The 21,582-nt window shown below is 43.0% G+C and overlaps 2 protein-coding genes across 6 annotated transcripts; one reads left to right on the top strand and one right to left on the bottom strand.

Moving 5' to 3' along the window:
• Positions 1 to 1,429: 1,429 nt before the first annotated feature.
• LOC124003940 (protein S100-B-like) lies at positions 1,430 to 4,654 on the top strand. Its single transcript, XM_046312599.1, has 4 exons — positions 1,430 to 1,538; positions 2,959 to 3,102; positions 3,841 to 3,999; positions 4,355 to 4,654. Exons 1-3 carry the CDS (start codon positions 1,533 to 1,535, stop codon positions 3,988 to 3,990), a joined length of 300 nt encoding a protein of 99 aa, XP_046168555.1. The 5' UTR covers positions 1,430 to 1,532; the 3' UTR covers positions 3,991 to 3,999; positions 4,355 to 4,654.
• LOC124003938 (acyl-coenzyme A thioesterase 1-like) lies at positions 4,108 to 21,567 on the bottom strand. Of its 5 annotated transcripts, none has more exons than XM_046312593.1 (12): positions 21,445 to 21,567; positions 12,445 to 12,572; positions 8,379 to 8,587; positions 8,127 to 8,226; positions 7,612 to 7,817; positions 7,282 to 7,457; positions 7,044 to 7,160; positions 6,653 to 6,738; positions 6,391 to 6,484; positions 6,007 to 6,087; positions 4,782 to 4,917; positions 4,108 to 4,443 (listed from the first exon to the last, which is right to left on the bottom strand). In XM_046312593.1, exons 3-12 carry the CDS (start codon positions 8,449 to 8,451, stop codon positions 4,331 to 4,333), a joined length of 1,182 nt encoding a protein of 393 aa, XP_046168549.1. In that variant the 5' UTR covers positions 8,452 to 8,587; positions 12,445 to 12,572; positions 21,445 to 21,567; the 3' UTR covers positions 4,108 to 4,330. The 5 variants fall into 5 exon arrangements, with proteins under 5 accessions (XP_046168549.1, XP_046168548.1, XP_046168551.1 ...); XM_046312592.1 differs by lacking the exon at positions 21,445 to 21,567 and adding an exon at positions 12,663 to 12,971; XM_046312595.1 differs by lacking the exon at positions 21,445 to 21,567 and adding an exon at positions 12,663 to 12,971 and having other exon boundaries at positions 8,464 to 8,587.
• Positions 21,568 to 21,582: the final 15 nt, after the last annotated feature.

The following is a 21,582-nucleotide window of genomic DNA, read 5'->3' as shown; positions in this document are numbered from 1 at the left end:
TTTTTTAAAATAAACACTAATACATACTTTGGCAGCGATTACAGCTGTGAGCATTTTTAGGCAAGTCTCTAAGAGCTTTCCACACAACATTTGCTCATTATTCTTTTAAAATTCTTCAAGCTCTGTCAATTTGGTTGTTGATCATTGCTAGACAACAATTTTCAAGTCTTGCCATAGATTTTCAAATAGATTTAAGTCAAAACTGAAACTCTGCCACTCATGAACATTCACTGTCTTCTTGGTAAGCAACTCCAGTGTAGATCTGGCCTTGTGTTTTAGGTTATTGTCCTGCTGAAAGGTGAATTAATCTCCCAGTGTCTGGTGGAAAGCAGTCTGAATCAGGTTTTCCTCTAGGATTATGCCTATGCTTAGCTCTTCCCCATTTATTTTTTATCCTGAAAAACACCCCTGGCCTTAACGATTACAAGCATACCCATAACATGATGCAGCCACCACTATGCTTGAAAATATGGAGAGTTGTACTCAGTAATGTGTTGTATTGGATTTGCCCCGAACATAATACTTTGTATTCAGGACAAAAAGTGAATTGCTTTGCCACTTTGCCACATTTGTTGCAGTTTACTTTAGTGCCTTGTTGCAAAACAGGTTGCAGGTTTTCAAATATTTATTATTCTGCACAGGCTTCCTCCTTTTCAATCTGTCAATTAGGTTAGTATTGTGGAGTAACTACAATGTTGTTGATCCATCTTCAGTTTTCTCCTATCACAGCCATTAAACTCTATAACTGCTTTAAAGTCACCTAAGCGGTTTCCTTCCTCTCTGGCAACTGAGTTAGGAAGGATGCCTGTATCTTTGTAATAACTAGGTGTATTGATACACCATCCAAAGTGTAATGAATGATTTCACCATGCTCAAAAGGATTTTCAATGTCTTATTTTATTTTTTAAATCTACCAATAGGTCCCCTTCTTTGCGAGGCATTGGACGACTTCTGTATTTGAAATTCACTGCTCGACTGAGGGACCTTACATATAATTGTATGTGTGGGTTAGAGAGATGAAGTAGTCATTCAAAAATAAAGTTAAACATTATTATTGCACACAGAATAAGTCCATACAACTTATTATATGACTTGTTAAGCAAATGTATACTCCTGAACTTATTTAGGCTTGCCATAACAAAGGAGTTGAATACTTATTGACTCAAGACATTTCAGCGTTTCATTTGTAATTAATAAAAAAAATGTCTAAAAAACATAATTCCACTTTGACATTATGGAGTATTGTGTGTAGACCTGTGACACAAAATCTCAATGTAATCCATTTTAAATTCAGGCTGTAACACAAAAAAAGTGGAACAAGTCAAGGGCTGTGAATACTTTCTGAAGGAACTGTATATAGTGCACCACTTTTGACCAGAGCCATTTGGACCGAGGTCAAAAAAGTGCACTATAAAGGGAATATGATGTCATTTGGGACGCAATCAAGGAGTGTCTCAGGCTTAGAGCATCAGTTTGTCGTTAGCCTACCAAGCCTCACAATACAGCAAAAGACGGTTGGGTTCTGTCTTCAAATGCAGGTAATATAATAAAGCAAATAATTGACCAGTACTTATTGCATTTGTGTGGAATTGTTTGTGTAGTTAGTTGAGGAAAATCATTTTGGTGTTGTATTGTCCCACGCCTCAAGTGTCTTTCTGTAGTTATCAATGTAATTTTGTATTTTACATCTTGTCAATCTATGGTCAGTTGATCTGAATGAGCTTTTTTTCCCATTTATAAGACGATAAGGCAAACACAATGTAGACCTATTTGAGCATTGAGTTTAGTTAAGGAGCGATGAGCAATATGAAAGCACGTACAATTAAATCATAGCCTATAATACTATACAGTTCTAAATATGCCTCATAAGACTGGCGATGTTACTAATCTTATAGGGAGTGTCTACGAAACTAGTAAAAAAAACTTTCCTATTAATTCCAATTTACTTAAATAATATTGACATATATATATATATATATATTTGTGTATATGGGTACCCTACAGTAATTGTATTAACCAAAACTCTGAACATACAAAGTCATTTAAAGGTCTAATGCAGCTATTTTTTATCTCAATATCAAACCATTTCTGGGTAACAACTAAGCTCCTTACTGTGTTTGTTTTCAATTAAATGGTCAAAGAGAAACAAAAATAGCAAAGAGCAATTCTCAAGCAAGAATTTATCTAGGACTGTCTGGGAGTGGTCTGAGTTGGGAGTGGAAAACTGAAAACTAGCTGTTTGGAATGCTCTTTCGTTTTGGTCTATTAACTAATTTGGTAATATCACCAGGCAGGCCAAAACTCCATCCCACCAAAAACAGGTAGAAATTTCAGGCAGTCTTTTCAAACAGCTCTTACACTAAAAGTGCATTGTCATCATTTTCACAATTTCACTTTTTTATTTCAACCTCTTAGTGTTCACTTCAATCACTGTAGATTAAGGGGTGGAGACAGGTTAAAGAAAGATTTTTAAGCCTTGAGACAATTGATACATGGATTATGCATATGTGCCATTTCAGGGTGAATGGGCAAAACAAAAGATTTAAGTGCCTTTGAATGGGGTATGGTAGTAGGTGCCAAGCGCAACGGTTTGAGTGCGTCAAGAACTGCAACGCTGCTGGGGTTTTCACGTTCAACAGTTTCCTGTGTGTATCAAGAATGGTCAACCACCCAAAGGATATACAGGCAACTTGACACAACTGCAGGAAGCATTGGAGTCAACATGAGGGCTTTCGACACCTTTGTAGAGTCCATGCCCTGACGAATTGAGGCTGTTCTGAGAGCAAAAGGGGGTGCAACTCAATATTAGGAAGGTGTTCCCATAAAACACAGAAAAATCACATTTTTGACTGCACTGGGCCTTTTAAACATAGATTTGAAAGGTGATTTATGCTTGTTGTGTCTGTTCTGTGCCTGGAATGTTCTATATGTAATTATATGGTTCTGTGTTCCTGACAGAGAACTGAGCAGAACATGTCAGAGCTAGAGAGTGCCATGATCGCCATCATCCATGTGTTCCATAAATACTCGGGCCACAAGTGCAAGCTGAAGAAGGCAGAGCTCAAAGATCTTGTCAATAATGAGATGAGTCACTTCATAATTGTGAGGCACTCTCTGTGTGTATCCCAAATGGAACCCTACACTCTTAGGAAAAAATGTGCTATCTTGAACCTAAAATAATTATTTGACTGTCACCATCTAGGTATAGGACAGCCCTTTGAAGAACCCTTTTTGGTTCCAGGGTATAAATTACCCTTTTGGGTTCCATGTAGAACCCTTTCCACTGAGGGTTCTACATGGAACCCAAAATGGTTCTTTCTAACTGGAACCAAAAAAGTTATCATATGGGGACAGCCGAATAACCTTTTTTCTAAGAGTGTATTCCCTATATAGTGCACTACTTTTGACCAGAGCAGTTCAGGCCCTGGACAAGTGTAGTGCACTATAATAGGGAATAGGATGCCATTTGGGACAGCCCATATGTCTATCCTCTGAGTATATTACTACATATGACAACACCCTCTATCATTTCAATTCAGCTGGAGTGTGTCATCATGGTGTTATACCACTGGCCTACATCCAATTAGAAAAATAGGAATCGTTTTTTAGCCTTCTGTAGGAATTAAAAAATGATACAATAATGCATTATATTAAACTGCTGATTGTAATGATTTAGATGAGTATTATATGATTACACTTTACTTAAAGCCTGCAGGTGAATGCTTTATTACTTATTATAAGCATGTATGGGCCCATAGGACATTTTCAATTCAATAACCTGACACAAGTTTTAATCAGACACAGATTACTCTTCACAGTTGACTGTTCTTGTCTCTTAAGAATATCCAAGAGAAAGAGACTCTGGATGAGCTGTTTGCAGACCTGGACCAGAATGGAGACCTGGAGATCGACTTCCAAGAGTTTATCGCTCTGATCGCCATGATGACATCAACGTGCCATGATCTCTTCAGCACGGATCACCGCCGTTAGTGACACAATGTAAAGGGAAAGATTTCAGCGAGTGTCTGTGTGTGACCAGCAAAACACACATGCATACTGTGTAACCCTCACACACAAAGATGATGTAATGATGACAAAGCAACTTTGTTTACATTACATTGATTTTATTATGGTATAATAGTTGTGTTTATAAAAATCAAACAAATCAATGACAACAATACATAGACACTCACATAAAAATCTGTATGGTGAAAATAGTGAAAGAAAACATTGAGTCCACTTGAATTTGGACAGTTGGGTGAGTTTTGAGTCTTGCATTGAGGAGTGATGCATATGAGATGGACCGTTCTATCCCAAAGTGGTCAAAAGGCTATTTGTCTTCCTTTCCCCTTAGATGGCGTTCCATAAATTCCAGGGTCCTCTTCCAGGCGTCCTCTTGGGCAGCAGCGTGGGGTGCCAGGTGCCCTCCCCAGAGAGTGATCACTATATGGAAAAACAACAGGACAGCATGTAAAATAACCTGAAAATACAAATCATAATGTAGTTCTCTCATTTCTGAGATACTGTATGTTAATTATAATGTCTATTACCATTTTGTCAAATACCCTTATTTGGAAACCCTTTAAATTTGAATACATATGTTAGTGCTTGTAAGTGGATATATAAATCAAGAATAAAGGACTGATAAATGTTCTGTGTGATTATCATACAATCATGACTATTTGTAAAAAAAAGTATCACTGAAAACAAGGTCAGAATTGCATGACAAACTAAATATGAAAGAGAGGTGAAGGTGTGTATGGGAGGAGAGGACCACCCACGTTTCTTGGGTTGTGTGGTCCACATGGAGGCTCGGGCGTTGGGTGTGTAGGGCGGCTCAATCAGGTGACCAGCACCGGGGTATGACAGGCGGGTGAACAGGTGGGATCTACCAGCATCTTTAATCTTCTTCTCAATCTGAAAACCAAGGAAATATCGGTTCATTCAACTGGTCACAGCTTTTGACTTCGACATTGAAAAAGTTATTACTCTCAGCAGCTATGACTAGCACACATTTGTGGCCAAATATATTGGCACCCTTGTACTTAAAAAAAAATATTCCCAATTTCTTCTAAAATCAGTTGAAATTTAAAAAAAACATTTGGATGTCACACCTTGTTATTGGATTTTCAACATTGCAGAACCACATTTATTGTTGTAAAGAAAATAAAAACATGGCATGGAGAAAATGATTGGCACCCAGGAGCTAGTGGTTGCTTGGTTGCATAGCCTTTGGCCAAGATAACTGCATGCAAAAAAACTAAATTCTGGGGGAAGTGTTGAATTGAAACAAAATTAGAGCGCTTTGGCCATACAAATCAGCGCTGTGTTTACTGATGACCAAATGAAGCATTCAATGAGAACACCCTCCCTACAATCAAATATGGGTCAGTTTTGATAATGCTGTGGAGTTGCTTTGCTGCCTCTAGTACTGGAGGCCTTGAACGTGCACAAGGCATCATTGAAGGTTGTGGTTCTTCCAGCAGGACAAAGACCCCAAACACACATCAAAAAGCATCCAGGAATGGTTAAGAAGGACTGTTCTGCAGAAGAGTCCAGAAAACAGCAGTTGGTGGAGGGCACCCCTCAAATATGGAAGTTTTATTCTCAAAAATGGCCCCAAATTGTCAGTAGAAAGGTGCACAAAGCTCAATGATGGCTACAAGAAGCATTTGTCTGCAGTTATCTTGGCCAAAGGCTGTGTAACCAAGTACTAGGTCTGGGTTGCCAATAATTAAGCCCATACCATTTTCCTTTATTTTCTCAATTAAAATTGCAAACTAAAGTTTACAAAAATAAAAGTGGTTCTGAAATGTTGAAAATACAATAACAATGTAATGGTGACCCACTTAATTGTTTTTTTAAATGTAAAGTTATTTTAGTAGAAATAAGGACTTATTTAAGAAATGTGTAAGGGTACCAATATATTTGGCCATAACTGTATATACTACCATAGTATGCCATATTGTAGTTTAATGGTAAGGAAATCCCATGAAGTAGGCTTACCTCATCTGCGTTCTCAATAGCTGCACAGCTCAAGTCGTCTTCACCCACAATGCACAGTAGGGGGCAGCACAGGTTTTCAACCTGCACAGATAGATGATATCTTTGTAGATGTACAGGTAGTCTTGTGTAGCAATACCTCCAAATCAAGTTGTTGTCACGGCTCCTTTCCAATTAGGGAAGCCTTGAGGCTAATGTACCGGTAACCCTCTGAATCAAATTCTACATGAATTGCCACAAAAGATGCACAAGTACTCCTCACACCGATTCTCAAAATAAAATATGTTCTGCTTGAAAAAATGTGTTTTTTTTTTACAATTCTGTGCAGCTGGCTGGAGGGGGGTTATTGACCCGATCAATATTTGAGAGGGTCACTCAGGGTCGTACATTTGCTTTGTTCTCAGGTGGAATGTTGTTGGGCGTGGTCACTTCTCTGAAACTGACGTAGCCCTCTTCATCGTAACTCCAGTGCGTCTGATTCCTATAACATAATATAACAGTGGGTGGGATAAGAAAAGAGCAGCATCCCTATTTAAGCAATAACACAATAGATTGAGAATGGCCTAATTTAGTTTCTGTCAAGTCATCTTTTCAGGCATACTCTCATTCTCAAACCTTATTTCTGTTATATGTTTGCATGGTAACTAACCCTTCAAAGCTTCCTGTCATGCCGTCGCTGTCCGAGAATTTGTTGAAACTTCCTATTGGACCATTCACTCCGATCACACACCTGGGCTGAGGGAGAAAAAATGAGTGAATGGGAATACCAGGTATTTCAAACCAGATGCAGTCCTACAAGGAGACTCATATTACTCATCATACTAATAGGCCTTTCATATTTGAATATAGCCTTTAGTCTCTACTCTCTTATTTGCCCAAATGCTGGTCATTCCACCTCAGGCTACATCAGACAAAACAGTTCTTGATCACAACACAAGAGGTATAAACATGATTTCATATTTCCAAGGCTAATAGTTGTTTGATGACTAGTAAACAATCATTCAGATGACCACTTCAGGGGGTTGTATGGCCAGACTTACATTGAAATCAATTTGAGTGGCGATTCGCAGAGCCAGGTAGACCCCGAATGAGAGGCCCATGACCCCCATCCTGTCCCCACACACCTGGGGGTGGTCCTGGAGAAACTGTAACGCAGTCTGTCAATGCCCATGGAGAAAACAAGGAGAAAATAAAGTTTTGCTCAGGTGCCAGAATGTTAGGTACATACAGGGGTGAATCACCTTGGTACTTTGAAACATAGCACTACCACCTTATTACCTTGAAGTAGGCATCTCCCACATTGATAGTGTTGAGTGGACCAGGGATGTCTTTATGGCCAAAGTAGGCAAGGGAGAAACTGGCAAAGCCTCGGGAAGCAAACAAGGCTGAACGGTACTCTATCAGCCCCCCGCCCATACCCCACAGGTCCACCATGGCTGGGAATGGACCTGGACCTATGGAGGCAACAACAGAAAACACCAAATACCCTGAGTATTGGAATAAAGTCTCAGTCATAATACTTTATGTAAAGATACTCTGTAATATATATCGTGCTATAATCAAAGATTCTAAACATGATTTGATATGTACAATTTAACACAAAAAAACCTGGGGGTAAGAACAAGGTCCCCACTACTCCGTTCTGCCGGATCTCTGTTCTCCGGACCCCTGGTGCCATGTACCAGCGTTCCACAGTCACTGCAGCCAGCTCCCGTTCCCCTCTCTGTCGCTGCTCCTTGGATGGAACCGGAACGTGACCCTCTAATAAGGACAACTGTACAGAGTACGGAGTCTCAACGTTTTTCTTCCGCAGCCTGTGGGAAAATACACAGATGAAACTGTCACTATCATGGGCTTTGCATACAAAACAAAGACTGTATCCAACCCCTCCTGGACCATTATATATATATATATATATATATATATATAATGGTCCAGGAGGGGTTGGATACAGTCTTTGTGTGTATATATATATATAAAAAAATGGTATTATCCTTTATTAACTATCCCTTTAAAAAATATATTTTGTGTTGATTGACTTTGTTGATCAAAAGCATGCGTCTCTGAATCATATTCAATGTGTCCATGGCTTTGCATTTGTTAATTATTATCCCTGTTCCCACCTCAGACCCTCTCTCTCTCCAGGTGCAGGCTGCAGGGCCCAGAATAGTCCCATGGGCTCACAGCCCACATAGGAACCCCCTACAGACTCATCCCTGCTCACTGTGAGGAGAAGAGAGTTAGGTGAGGGAGAATGAAGAGAGGGTGAGATAGTCTGAGAGGAGAGTCTGAGAGGAGAGTATGATAGTTCAAATAAAACCATTTGCTATCAAATTCCCAGTCCCTGCATACTGTAGCTCGGTCACGTGACTCACAGTTGACAACACCCCTCCCATCTGTGTTGTAGTGAGAAAATGCTTCCCACAGGTCACCGTCCTCATTATGCATCCGGGCACGCACCGTAATAGGTGAGTGAGGGGGGGAGGTGACGTCCCTCTAGGGTAATCGGCTCATCTATGAGGGCGCGGTTGGGCTTGGCTGTCAAAAAAGGGAGCTGGTCTACATGTCTTCCATCTCACTTCGCCTAAGAAGCACACCGAAACATGGGATCAAACAAGGGATTTTGCACTTCATGTAATTTAGTTACAATTTAAAAGGACAAGATATAAGGAGGTAGACTGTGGCTGCTTCATAGCCCTGGTGAGACACAGGTGTTTCAGTAAATGGAAAATGTGGGAAAGTCAAGGTAAAAGAAAGATAGTCACATAGAACATCTGTCACGCCCTGGCCTTAGTATTCTGTGTTTTCTTTATTATGTTGGTTAGGCCAGGGTGTGACATGGGTGATTTATGTGTCTTGTTTTGTCTAGGGGTTTTGTAGTCTATGGGGTTGTGTTCAGTTGAGTGTTCTAGGTAAGTCTATGGTTGCCTGGAGTGGTTCTCAATCAGAGGCAGGTGTTTATCGTCGTCTCTGATTGGGAACCATATTTCGGCAGCCATATTCTTTAGGTATTTTGTGGGTGATTGTTCCGGTCTCTGTGTTTTGCACCAGTTAGGACTGTTTCGTTTTTTTCCACGGTTTCTTATTTTGTAGTGTTCACGGTTTCATCTTTCATTAAAGAGATTTATATAAATAACCGCGCTGCATTTTGGTCCTGGATGAAAACCGTTACAACATCATCTGTATTGACAAGGACAAAAGTTTTGTCAATGTAATGTGCTTCCAGAGGGATATGACGTCTTTTAAAGTGAATAAACGGAGAAAGAAAACTACGTCAGTATTTTTTTAAACCTTCCTTTTTGGACTTGACGTGTCAATGTACGGCTCATAATACACCATCTGTAATCTTCTCCTGTCGGTGAAAGACACGCAATACTTAGTGAACGCGCATTTTCAAATTCTACATATTGGAATTCGTAACATATCATGCGAATTGGAGGACAGAACACATCATCATGCAAAATGGACGATGGATATTCACAAATTCATACATACATTCCTCTACTTATTTGGACAGAGCTAAAACGTATAATTCGGCTCAATACTCCATTTTGGATTTGTGATCAAATGTTTCCTATGAGGAGACAGTACATCTTGTCCCCCCATTTGAAGGTGTTATAAGTATTTGGACAAATGCACTTATAGTGTATTAGAGTAGTGAAAGGTATTTGGTCGCATATTGCTAGCACGCAATGCCTACATCAAGCTTGAGACTCTACAAACTTGATGTGTGCATTTGTAGTTTGTTTTGGTTGTGTTTCAGATTATGTTGTGCCCAATGATAAATTATGTATTGTGTCATTTTGGAGTCACTTATTGTAAATAAGAATAGAATATACAGGGTTTATGTAACACTTCTAAATGAATGTGGATACTCCCATGATTACGGATAATCCTGTATGAATTGTGAATAATGATGAGTGAGAAAGTTGCGGGTGGTCAAAGATCATACCCCTAAGACATGATAACCTCTCACCATTACTAATAACAGGGGAGGTTAGCATGTCTTGGGGGTATGATCTTTGACCACCTGTAACTTTCTCATCATTCAGGATTATCTGTAATCGCATGATCAAATTGACAGGTGACTCCTGCTCGCTGGAAAAACTTTGGCTTTCTCGCCCGGGGAAGGGAGCTTGTAAAACGATCAAACTGTTAATAATTTAGTCTACCATGTTTCTCATTTTGAGAATAAAAATTTAATATTAGGATATCATTCCACATATTGTACAGAGAGCATACATCACATTTCTATAGTTTCTGGATCATTTGGAACTTGCCAGAAGATGCCGTCGCTACCATTGCGCTTGTTTACACTGAGCTGCACTGAGGTCGGAATGCAATCATGGTTACATTAAGACACCATGGAGCCGACGCGAGATATGGGTCGGAAAACCTACCTCAATGCAGGGATGGGATATGCCACTGTACTCCAAATGTTACCTTTATCCACACTGCTCCATCAAGAAGACTGAAATACTGCTAGTTTTCCCATAAAACTGCCCTTTTCGTCCTCATGATAGATACCAGTAGCCACAGCAGCCATAATGGAATGGCGAGTTCCGTTGAACAACAAAGGAGCTGATATGCTGACACTGCCATTCCAAAATGGCCACGGTGGCTACTGCTTGCTAGCATGAGGGCAAAAAGGGCCGTTTTCCAGGGAAACTAGCAGTATATACATCTTCTCAATGGAGCAGTGTGGATAAAGGTCAAATTTGAGTTTTCCGACCCATATCTTGCTCCGGCACCAGATCTTAATGTAACCACGATTGCGTTCCAACCTCAGTGCAGCTCAGTGTAAACTAGCATAACAGTAGGGTCAGTATCTTCTTCCAGAAGATACCGACCCTACCGTTATGCTAGTGATGGACAATTGATTGGCAGGTGGAATGATTCCCAATGAGGTTGCAAACTAAAAGTGGGAGGTGGGATCAGGTCAGCCCAGTATTGTCCAATGAGGTTGCATGGCGGGCCCAAGTCTGCTCAGTGCACACCAAAGAGCACATGCACATAACAGTTTTGTTTTTACTCTCTTTATGCACACGTTACAGGACTCGAGAACAATGATGTGATATACATGTCCAGGTAACTGCCAAAATAAAGGAATAAAAAGTAATAATAATACAAATAAAGTTGGGGGTTTTGGGTCACCACGAGCCACCAAAGCTGTCAGAACAGCTTCAATGCGCCTTGACATAGATGCTACTAGTGTCTGGAACTCTATTGCAGGGATGCGACACCATTCTTCCATAAGAAATTCCAACATTTGGTGCTGGAAAATATGGTCTCAGACGCTGTTCCAGAATCTCCCATGAGTGTTAAATTGGGTTGAAATCTGATGACTGAGACACACACCCTTTAAACCCCCTATGCTCCTTTGAGACCCCTCTTTCAAAGTCACTGAGATCTCTTCTTCTAGCCATGGTAGCCAAAATAATAGGCAACTGGGCATTTTTACACACACACACACACACACACACACACACACACACACACACACACACACACACACACACACACACACACACACACACACACACACACACACACACACACACACACACACATACATACATACATACATACATACATACATACATACATACATACATACATACATACATACATACATACATACATACATGACCCTAAGTGTAATAGTTGTTCAAATACTTTGTGAATTTCACCAGGTTCAGATATTAATATAGCATGTTGTTTTGTTACTATGCATGCCTGTATCCTGGGAATAGGGGAACGCATATTTACGTTTTGCCCTGCTGAAATCATTTTGATGCACTAGGAGAGGTAGGTACGCTTTTTCTGTCGTCTTCAGAAAAGTTAGATTCCTTTAGGCACAAAGTCATGACACAAAGTGTTTTGTTCATGAATAATGTTGTATATTTAGAGTTTACTCATAACTGTATGGTATTGTTGATGCAATTGTAATTGTACTTTTTAGGATGATATTAAAATTCTGAATTCAACATGTGGTTACTAGCTAGCTAAGGTATTGTATGTGTGAACGATGGCTAGCTTCTCGACTGATCCCAGTCATCTGTTGTAGAAAAGAGGTGACAATTGGCAGAACATATTTGTGCTCTCCAAATGTGAGAGAGAATTCTGATATATTAAAACAACCTGATCTCCGAAGTCCATGTCTTTAGTCTCAATCGATCACACACAACGCAGAGGTACAGCACCGGTTACATAAGCATGATGGGATGTTTGAATGGCTTAATTAACTCAGGAAGCACTTGCTTTCAATATACTTTGTATCCGTCATTTACTCAAGTGTTTCCTTTGTTTCGGCAGTTACATGTATGTGACGTGTGCACAATTTTTGGAAACCTTTTTGGCTCTTGAGCGCTACTTTCAAAACTTCTGGCTTAAAAGTAAACAAAACCTTTGTAGCATCACTTTAATCGATCACTTTCTTACCCACTGCAGGTTGGACACATCCTATCTTCCTGTCGATGTTGACCCATTGAAGCACAAACTTGTCTGAGAGACGACATAGCACCGACACACACATGTGTGCTCGAAGCATGCTAGCCAGTCAGTACTCCCTATGTAGAGAAGAACATGTGCAATGATCAAACATACAGATGAGAATATAAAATATTATTAAGTGTTTGTGAGAGTTTTGGTTGTCTTACCCCGAGTAGCCTAGTATTGAAGTAATGTTTCTCTAGCTCACGGTAGTTATTTTTCTCTAACCGAGACTGAACTTCAACCTCTATCTTGTGCAGCTTGCCAACTTCCCAGCCCAATGTCACTGTTTCGGGAGTGAACTTTTTATTAGAGTACCTGGGGCCTCATTTATAACTGTTGCTTCCATTTCACACTAAATATCTGCATGCACCATTTCGTAAAAGACTGTGCACATACACATATATTGAGATTTATATTTGGAGCACACCATACATAGGCATGTTTCCTGTTATAAATCAGCCCCGTCAAATCAAATGTAATTTGTCACATGAGCCGAATACAACGAGTGTAGACCTTACTGTGAAATGCTTACTTACAAGCCCTTAAACAACAATGCAGTTAAGAAAATAGAGTGAAGTGAATATCTACTAAATAAACTAAAGTAAAAAAATAAAAAAAAAAGTTATAACAATAATGAGGCTATATACAAGGTTTACCGGTACCGAGTCGATGCGTGGGGGTACAGGTTATTCGAGGTAATTTGTACATGTAGGTAGGGGTAAAGTGACTATGCATAGATAATAAACAGCAAGTAGAGTAGCAGCAGTGTAAAAACAAAGGGAGTTGGTGTCAATGTAAATAGTCCGGGTGGCCATTTGATTAATTTTTCAGCAGTCTTATGGCTTGAGGGTAGAAGCTGTTAAGCACCAACCCCTGAAGGGCCCGTGTTGAGGATCAGCGTGGCAGATGTGTTGTTGCCTACCCTTAACACCTGGGGGGTGGCCCATCAGGAAGTCTAGGATCCAGTTGCAGAGGGAGGTGTTTAGTCTGAGGGTCCTTAGCGTAGTGATGAGCTTTGTGGGCACTACGGTGTTGAACGCTGAGCTGTAGTCAATGAACAAGCATTCTCACATAGGTGTTCCTTATTCCCAGGTGAATAAGGGTAGTGTGGAGTGCGATTGAGATTGCGTCGTCTGTGGATCTGTTGGGGCGGTAGGCGAATTGGAGTGGGTCTAGGGTTTCCGGGATGATGGTGTTGATGTGAGCCATGACCAGCCTTTCAAAGCACTTCATGGCTACCGACGTGAGTGCTGTGGGGTGGTAGTCACTTAGGCAGGTTACCTTTGCTTTTTTGGTGCACAGGGACTATGGTGGTATGCTAGAAACGTGTAGGTATTACAGACTCGGTCAGGGAAAGGTTGAACATGTACGTGAAGACACTTGCCAGGTGGTCAGCACATGCTCTGAGTACACGTCCTGGTAATCCGACTGGCCCTGCGGCCTTGTGAATGTTAACCTGTTTAAATGTCTTGCTCACATCGGCTAAGGAGACTGTGATCACACAGTCGTCTGGAACAGCTGGTGCTCTCATGCATGCTTCCTTGTTGCTTACCTCGAAGCGAGCATAAAAGGCATTTATCCTGTCTGGTAGGCTCGCGTCACTGGGAAGCTCGAAGCTGGGTTTACCTTTGTAGTCCATAATAGTTTGCAAGCCCTGCCATATCAGACGAGGGTCAGAGCCGGTGTAGTAGGATTCAATCTTAGTCCTGTATTGACGCTTTGCCTGTTTGATGGTTTGTCTGAGGGCATAGCATCTGGATTAGTGTCTCTCTCCTTGAAAGCGGCAGCTCTTGCCTTTATGACGGTGCAGATGTCGCCTGTAATCCATGGCTTCTGGTTTTGATATGTACGTACGGTCACTGTGGTGATGACGTCATCGATACACTTATTGATGAAGCCAGTGACTGAGGTGGTATACTCTTCAATGCCATTGGATGAATCCCGGCATTTTGAAACTGTGCGCGCGTGGAACGAGCATTATAGCTTCACCTGAAAAATGCCCATCATTATGGTGACAATAACACCCCTATTTGTTGTATACTTTGGAAGTATTAGTATTAGAATTAGGCCGAGGCAGTTTCTAAAGGAAATAGCAATGGCGAACTTGATAAAATGTCTTTGGAGGTTTGATGGCAGAATGTTATACTTTTGTAGTGACATTTGCTGAAGGCCTTGGCTATCTGACAAACAAAATGTTTCAGAAGGACAAAATTTATTTCAAATTGCTGAGGACCTGTAAACAGATCGTTACTCTCTGCTACTGCATGGCAAGCGGTACCGGAGCACCAAGTCTAGGTCCAAGAGGCTTCTAAACAGCTTTTACCCCCAAGCCATAAGACTCCTGAACATCTAGTCATATGGCTAACTTCCGGCGCCGACAGAGATGGCCGCCTCGCTTCGCGTTCCTAGGAAACTATGCAGTTTTTTTTTTTTTTTACGTGTTATTTCTTACATTAGTACCCCAGGTCATCTTAGGTTTCATTACATACAGTCGAGAAGAACTACTGAATATAAGATCAGCGTCAACTCACCATCAGTACGACCAAGAATATGTTTTCCGCGACGCGGATCCTGTGTTCTGCCTTACAAACAGGTCAACGGAATGGATCGCATGCAGCGACCCCCCAAAAAAATGACTTCGTAAAAGAGGGAAACGTAGCGGTCTTCTGGTCAGACTCAGGACACGGGCACATCGCGCACCACTACCTAGCATTCTACTTGCCAATCCAGTCTCTTGACAACAAGGTTGATGAAATCCGAGCAAGGGTAGCATTCCAGAGGGACATCAGAGACTGTAACGTCCTCTGCTTCACCGAAACATGGCTCACTGGGAAGACGCTATCCGGGGCGGTGCAGCCAACGGATTTCTCCACGCATCGCGCCGACAGAAACAAACATCTTTCTGGTAAGATGAGTGGTGGGGGCGTATGCCTCATGACTAACGATACATGGTGTGATGAAAGAAACATACAGGAACTCAAATCCTTCTGTTCACCTGATTTAGAATTCCTCACAATCAAATGTAGACTGCATTGTCTACCAAGAGAATTCTCTTCGATTATAATCACAGGCGTATATATCCCCCCCCAAGCAGACACATCGATGGCTCTGAACGAACTTTATTTAACTCTTTGCAAACTGGAAACCATTTATCCGGAGGCTGCATTCATTGTAGCTGGGGATTTTAACAAAGCTAATCTGAAAACAAGACTCCCTAAATTTTATCAGCATATCGATTGCGCAACCAGGGGTGGTAAAACCTTGGATCATTGTTACATTGTTACATGGATCATCTAACTTCCGCGACGCATATAAGGCCCTGCCCCGCCCCCCCTTTCGGAAAAGCTGACCACGACTCCATTTTGTTGATCCCTGCCTACAGACAGAAACTTAAACAAGAGGCTCCCACGCTGAGGTCTGTCCAACGCTGGTCCGACCAAGCTGACTCCACACTCCAAGACTGCTTCCATCACGTGGACTGGGACATGTTTCGTATTGCATTTACATTTACATTTAAGTCATTTAGCAGACGCTCTTATCCAGAGCGACTTACAAATTGGTGCATTCACCTTATGACATCCAGTGGAGCAGTCACTTTACAATAGTGCATCTAAAACTTAAGGGGGGGGGGGGTGAGAGGGATTACTTATCCTATCCTAGGTATTCCTTAAAGAGGTGGGGTTTCAGGTGTCTCCGGAAGGTGATGATTGACTCCGCTGTCCTGGCGTTGTGAGGGAGTTTGTTCCACCATTGGGGGGCCAGGACAGCGAACAGTTTTGACTGGGCTGAGCGGGAGCTGTACTTCCTCAGTGGTAGGGAGGCGAGCAGGCCAGAGGTGGATGAACGCAGTGCCCTTGTTTGGGTGTAGGGCCTGATCAGAGCCTGGAGGTACTGAGGTGCCGTTCCCCTCACAGCTCCGTAGGCAAGCACCATGGTCTTGTAGCGGATGCGAGCTTCAACTGGAAGCCAGTGGAGAGAGCGGAGGAGCGGGGTGACGTGAGAGAACTTGGGAAGGTTGAACACCAGACGGGCTGCGGCGTTCTGGATGAGTTGAAGGGGTTTAATGGCACAGGCAGGGAGCCCAGCCAACAGCGAGTTGCAGTAATCCAGACGGGAGATGACAAGTGCCTGGATTAGGACCTGCGCCGCTTCCTGTGTGAGGCAGGGTCGTACTCTGCGGATGTTGTAGAGCATGAACCTACAGGAACGGGCCACCGCCTTGATGTTGGTTGAGAACGACAGGGTGTTGTCCAGGATCACGCCAAGGTTCTTGGCGCTCTGGGAGGAGGACACAATGGAGTTGTCAACCGTGATGGCGAGATCATGGAACGGGCAGTCCTTCCCCGGGAGGAAGAGCAGCTCCGTCTTGCCGAGGTTCAGCTTGAGGTGGTGATCCGTCATCCACACTGATATGTCTGCCAGACATGCAGAGATGCGATTCGCCACCTGGTCATCAGAAGGGGGAAAGGAGAAGATTAATTGTGTGTCGTCTGCATAGCAATGATAAGAGAGACCATGTGAGGTTATGACAGAGCCAAGTGACTTGGTGTATAGCGAGAATAGGAGAGGGCCAAGAACAGAGCCCTGGGGGACACCAGTGGTGAGAGCGTGTGGTGAGGAGACAGATCTCGCAGATTCTCGCCACGCCACCTGGTAGGAGCGACCTGTCAGGTAGGACGCAATCCAAGCGTGGGCCGCGCCGGAGATGCCCAACTCGGAGAGGGTGGAGAGGAGGATCTGATGGTTCACAGTATCGAAGGCAGCCGATAGATCTAGAAGGATGAGAGCAGAGGAGAGAGAGTTAGCTTTAGCAGTGCGGAGCGCCTCCGTGATACAGAGGAGAACAGTCTCAGTTGAATGACTAATCTTGAAACCTGACTGATTTGGATCAAGAAGGTCATTCAGAGAGAGATAGCGGGAGAGCTGGCCAAGGACGGCACGTTCAAGAGTTTTGGAGAGAAAAGAAAGAAGGGATACTGGTCTGTAATTGTTGACATCGGAGGGATCGAGTGTAGGTTTTTTCAGAAGGGGTGCAACTCTCGCTCTCTTGAAGACGGAAGGGACGTAGCCAGCGGTCAGGGATGAGTTGATGAGCGAGGTGAGGTAAGGGAGGAGGTCTCCGGAAATGGTCTGGAGAAGAGAGGAGGGGATAGGGTCAAGCGGGCAGGTTGTTGGGCGGCCGGCCGTCACAAGACGCGAGATTTCATCTGGAGAGAGAGGGGAGAAAGAGGTCAGAGCACAGGGTAGGGCAGTGTGAGCAGAACCAGCGGTGTCGTTTGACTTAGCAAACGAGGATCGGATGTCGTCGACCTTCTTTTCAAAATGGTTGACGCAGTCATCTGCAGAGAGGGAGGAGGGGGGAGGGGGAGGAGGATTCAGGAGGGAGGAGAAGGTCTGCAAAGAGCTTCCTAGGGTTAGAGGCAGATGCTTGGAATTTAGCGTGGTAGAAAGTGGCTTTAGCAGCAGAGACAGAGGAGGAAAATGTAGAGAGGAGGGAGTGAAAGGATGCCAGGTCCGCAGGGAGGCGAGTTTTCCTCCATTTCCGCTCGGCTGCCCGGAGCCCTGTTCTGTGAGCTCGCAATGAGTCATCGAGCCACGGAGCGGGGGGGAGGACCGAGCCGGCCTGGAGGATAGGGGATGGCTGGACATAGAGAGTCAAAGGATGCAGAGAGGGAGGAGAGGAGGGTTGAGGAGGCAGAATCAGGAGATAGGTGGGAGAAGGTTTGAGCGGAGGGAAGAGATGATAGGATGGAAGAGGAGAGAGTAGCGGGGGAGAGAGAGCGAAGGTTGGGACGGCGCGATACCATCCGAGTAGGGGCAGTGTGGGAGGTGTTGGATGAGAGCGAGAGGGAAAAGGATACAAGGTAGTGGTCGGAGACTTGGAGGGGAGTTGCAATGAGGTTAGTGGAAGAACAGCATCTAGTAAAGATGAGGTCGAGCGTATTGCCTGCCTTGTGAGTAGGGGGAAGGTGAGAGGGTGAGGTCAAAAGAGGAGAGGAGTGGAAAGAAGGAGGCAGAGAGGAAAGAGTCAAAGGTAGACGTGGGGAGGTTAAAGTCGCCCAGAACTGTGAGAGGTGAGCCGTCCTCAGGAAAGGAGCTTATCAAGGCATCAAGCTCATTGATGAACTCTCCGAGGGAACCTGACAGGGCGATAAATGATAAGGATGTTAAGCTTGAAAGGGCTAGTAACTGTGACAGCATGGAATTCAAAGGAGGCGATAGGCAGATGGGTAAGGGGAGAAAGAGAGAATGACCACTTGGGAGAGATGAGGATCCCGGTGCCACCACCCCGCTGACCAGACGCTCTCGGGGTGTGCGAGAACACGTGGGCGGACGAAGAGAGAGCAGTAGGAGTAGCAGTGTTGTCTGTGGTGATCCATGTTTCCGTCAGTGCCAAGAAGTCGAGGGACTGGAGGGAGGCATAGGCTGAGATGAACTCTGCCTTGTTGACCGCAGATTGGCAGTTCCAGAGGCTACCGGAGACCTGGAACTCCACGTGGGTCGTGCGCGCTGGGACCACCAGAGTAGGGTGGCCGCGGCCACGCGGTGTGGAGCGTTTGTATGGTCTGTGCAGAGAGGAGAGAACAGGGATAAACAGACACATAGTTGACAGGCTACAGAAGAGGCTACGCTAATGCAAAGGAGATTGGAATGACAAGTGGACTACACGTCTCGAATGTTCAGAAAGTTAAGCTACGTAGCAAGAATCTTATTGACTAAAATGATTAAAATGATACAGTACTGCTGAAGTAGGCTAGCTGGCAGTGGGTGCGTTGTTGACACTACACTAATCAAGTCGTTCCGTTGAGTGTAATAGTTTCTACAGTGCTGCTATTCGGGGGCTAGCTGGCTAGCTAGCAGTGTTGATTACGTTACGTTACGTTAAAAGAACGACAATAGCTGGCTAGCTAACCTAGAAAATCGCTCTAGACTACACAATTATCTTTGATACACAGATGGCTATGTAGCTAGCTACGATCAAACAAATCAAACCGTTGTGCTGTAAAGAAATGAAATGAAAAATATGATACTACCTGTGGAGCGAAGCGGAATGCGACCGGGTTGTTGAGTGCGGAAGTTCTATTCAGTAGACGTTGGCTAGCTGTTGGCTAGCTAGCAGTGTCTCCTACGTTAAGGACGACAAATAGCTGGCTAGCTAACCTCAGTAAATTAAGATAATCACTCTAAGACTACACGCTCTAAACTACACAATTATCTTGGATACGAAGACAGCAAAGACAACTATGTAGCTAGCTAACACTACACTAATCAAGTCGTTCAATTGAGTGTAATAGTTTCTACAGTGCTGCTATTCGGTAGACGGTGGACGTTTGCTAGCTGGCTAGCTTCTGGGCAGATAGCAGTGTAGACTACGTTAGGACGACGAAATACGAAGTTGCAATAGAAGTGCTGACTGTTTCACTTTGTTGTCCTCTTTCTTTTCCTTTTTCTTCTGTCCTTCTTTTGTCCTTCTTTTGTCTTCCTTTCTTCTGTTAACTAGATATTTTTTGTTGTTATTCTTTGTAAGCTAGCTAGCTTCTTCCAGGAGAGTCCCTAGCAACTGCTTAGCAACAAGTAAACAATTCTGCTAGCAATTCAGCTAGCTAAGATAACTGTACAATTTTATGAAAAATAGTAAATTTTTCAAAAGCCTGTCTTTTTTGGTTTGTTCCTTGTTTTGTCTTCTATTGAGTCTTGCAGTTTTCTCTTGATTTTTTCGATGTACTTCACTCTAAAAAAACATTTAAATCTCAATATATACAGGAGCTCATTTTTCAGCAGCTGCTCAATTTAGAACTCCGGAACACATCGTGTATATGTGACAAATAAAATTGGATTTGATTTGTAGTGCCCCCCTCACCCCCTCTATACACCCGTGCTACTCTCTGTTGTCATCTATGCATAGTCACTTTAATAACTCTACCTACATGTACATACTACCTCAACTAACCGGTGCCTCCGAACATTGACTCTGTAATCGTACCCCCCTGTATATAGTGTCACTATTGTTATTTTACTGCTGCTCTTTAATTACTTGTTACTTTTATGTCTTATTCTTATCCGTATTTCTTGAAACTGCATTGTTGGTTAGGGGCTCATAAGTAAGCATTTCACTGAAATACCTTTGTATTCGGAGCATGTGACTGATACAATTTGATCTGATAATACAGCCTAGGAAATAGATGCCTGTTTCTAATTACTTTAGAATACAAACGAATCATCGTTACCCATCGCTCCACAAAAGCCGCGACCCTTGTAACAGTAGACTTTACGTCCGTCCCCTCGCCCCGACCTGGGCGCGAACCAGGGACGCTCTGCACCACTACTTCAAGGTCTCAGAGCAAGTGACGTCACAGATTGAAACGCCACTTGCGCGCACCACTGCTAACTAGCTAGCCATTTCACATCGGCTACACAAAGATAAACTAAATTGATGTTCTCTCTTTTCTCTAACGGCAAACGATTGCATCTTGTTATTAACCTTATTTATTTGTTATGAACAAACCTGTCCATGTTATCCCCATTTACACAAAATAATAGGTATAATGTAGTGAACATTATGCCATAATCCAGTCCATGTATTGGCACTGTGGGATTCCACAGTAGCCAGACGGTAGGAGTGATATGCCATGTGAACTGTAATGCCAGCATATCTCGGAGTAAAGTTAAACTAAAGTGTACGAACGCCCCAGGCCACAGTTCTTATAAACATACGCAACCTGAACAACTGTGGCTGTTACACTAGGTTGCTTGCAATTGTAACGGATGTGAAATAGCTACCGAGTTAGCGGTGGTGCGCGCTAAATAGCGTTTCAACCACTGACGTCACTTGCTCTGAGACCTTGAAGTAGTGGTTTACATTACTTGTGAGAGAGAAGTAAGCAAAGCATTTAAGCAACGGTAATTGTTTCAAAACGTTGATATGGCATTGTCTTGGAGACCTACCTAATATGTGTTGTGTTGATCGCTAGAAACTTTAATTTGTTTCCTCTTGGCCCTGCAAACTTTCAGTGTGAGAAACGGAGGAAAGAAATGTGTGTCAAAATAAAAGTCTCAGAAGAATTAAATACATTACTGCAACTT

This window comes from Oncorhynchus gorbuscha, linkage group LG18, assembly GCF_021184085.1.
Source record: "Oncorhynchus gorbuscha isolate QuinsamMale2020 ecotype Even-year linkage group LG18, OgorEven_v1.0, whole genome shotgun sequence".
In the NCBI taxonomy this organism is placed as follows: Eukaryota; Metazoa; Chordata; class Actinopteri; order Salmoniformes; family Salmonidae; genus Oncorhynchus; species Oncorhynchus gorbuscha.
The sequence above is the reverse complement of the archived record's forward strand: the minus strand, read 5'-3'. Positions and strand labels throughout refer to the sequence as shown.

Excerpts from the sequence above, each read along its gene's own strand:
- LOC124003940 (XM_046312599.1), top strand. Across the intron at positions 3,103-3,840 it reads AGATGAGTCACTTCATAATT|AATATCCAAGAGAAAGAGAC; the intron begins GTGAGGCACTCT and ends TTGTCTCTTAAG.
- LOC124003938 (XM_046312593.1), bottom strand. The coding sequence starts at position 8,451 with ATGCATAATGAGGACGGTGACCTGTGGGAAGCATTTTCTCACTACAAC. Across the intron at positions 6,739-7,043 it reads CCACTCAAATTGATTTCAAT|CCCAGGTGTGTGATCGGAGT; the intron begins GTAAGTCTGGCC and ends TTTCTCCCTCAG. Across the intron at positions 6,088-6,390 it reads CACCTGAGAACAAAGCAAAT|GTTGAAAACCTGTGCTGCCC; the intron begins GTACGACCCTGA and ends CTATCTGTGCAG.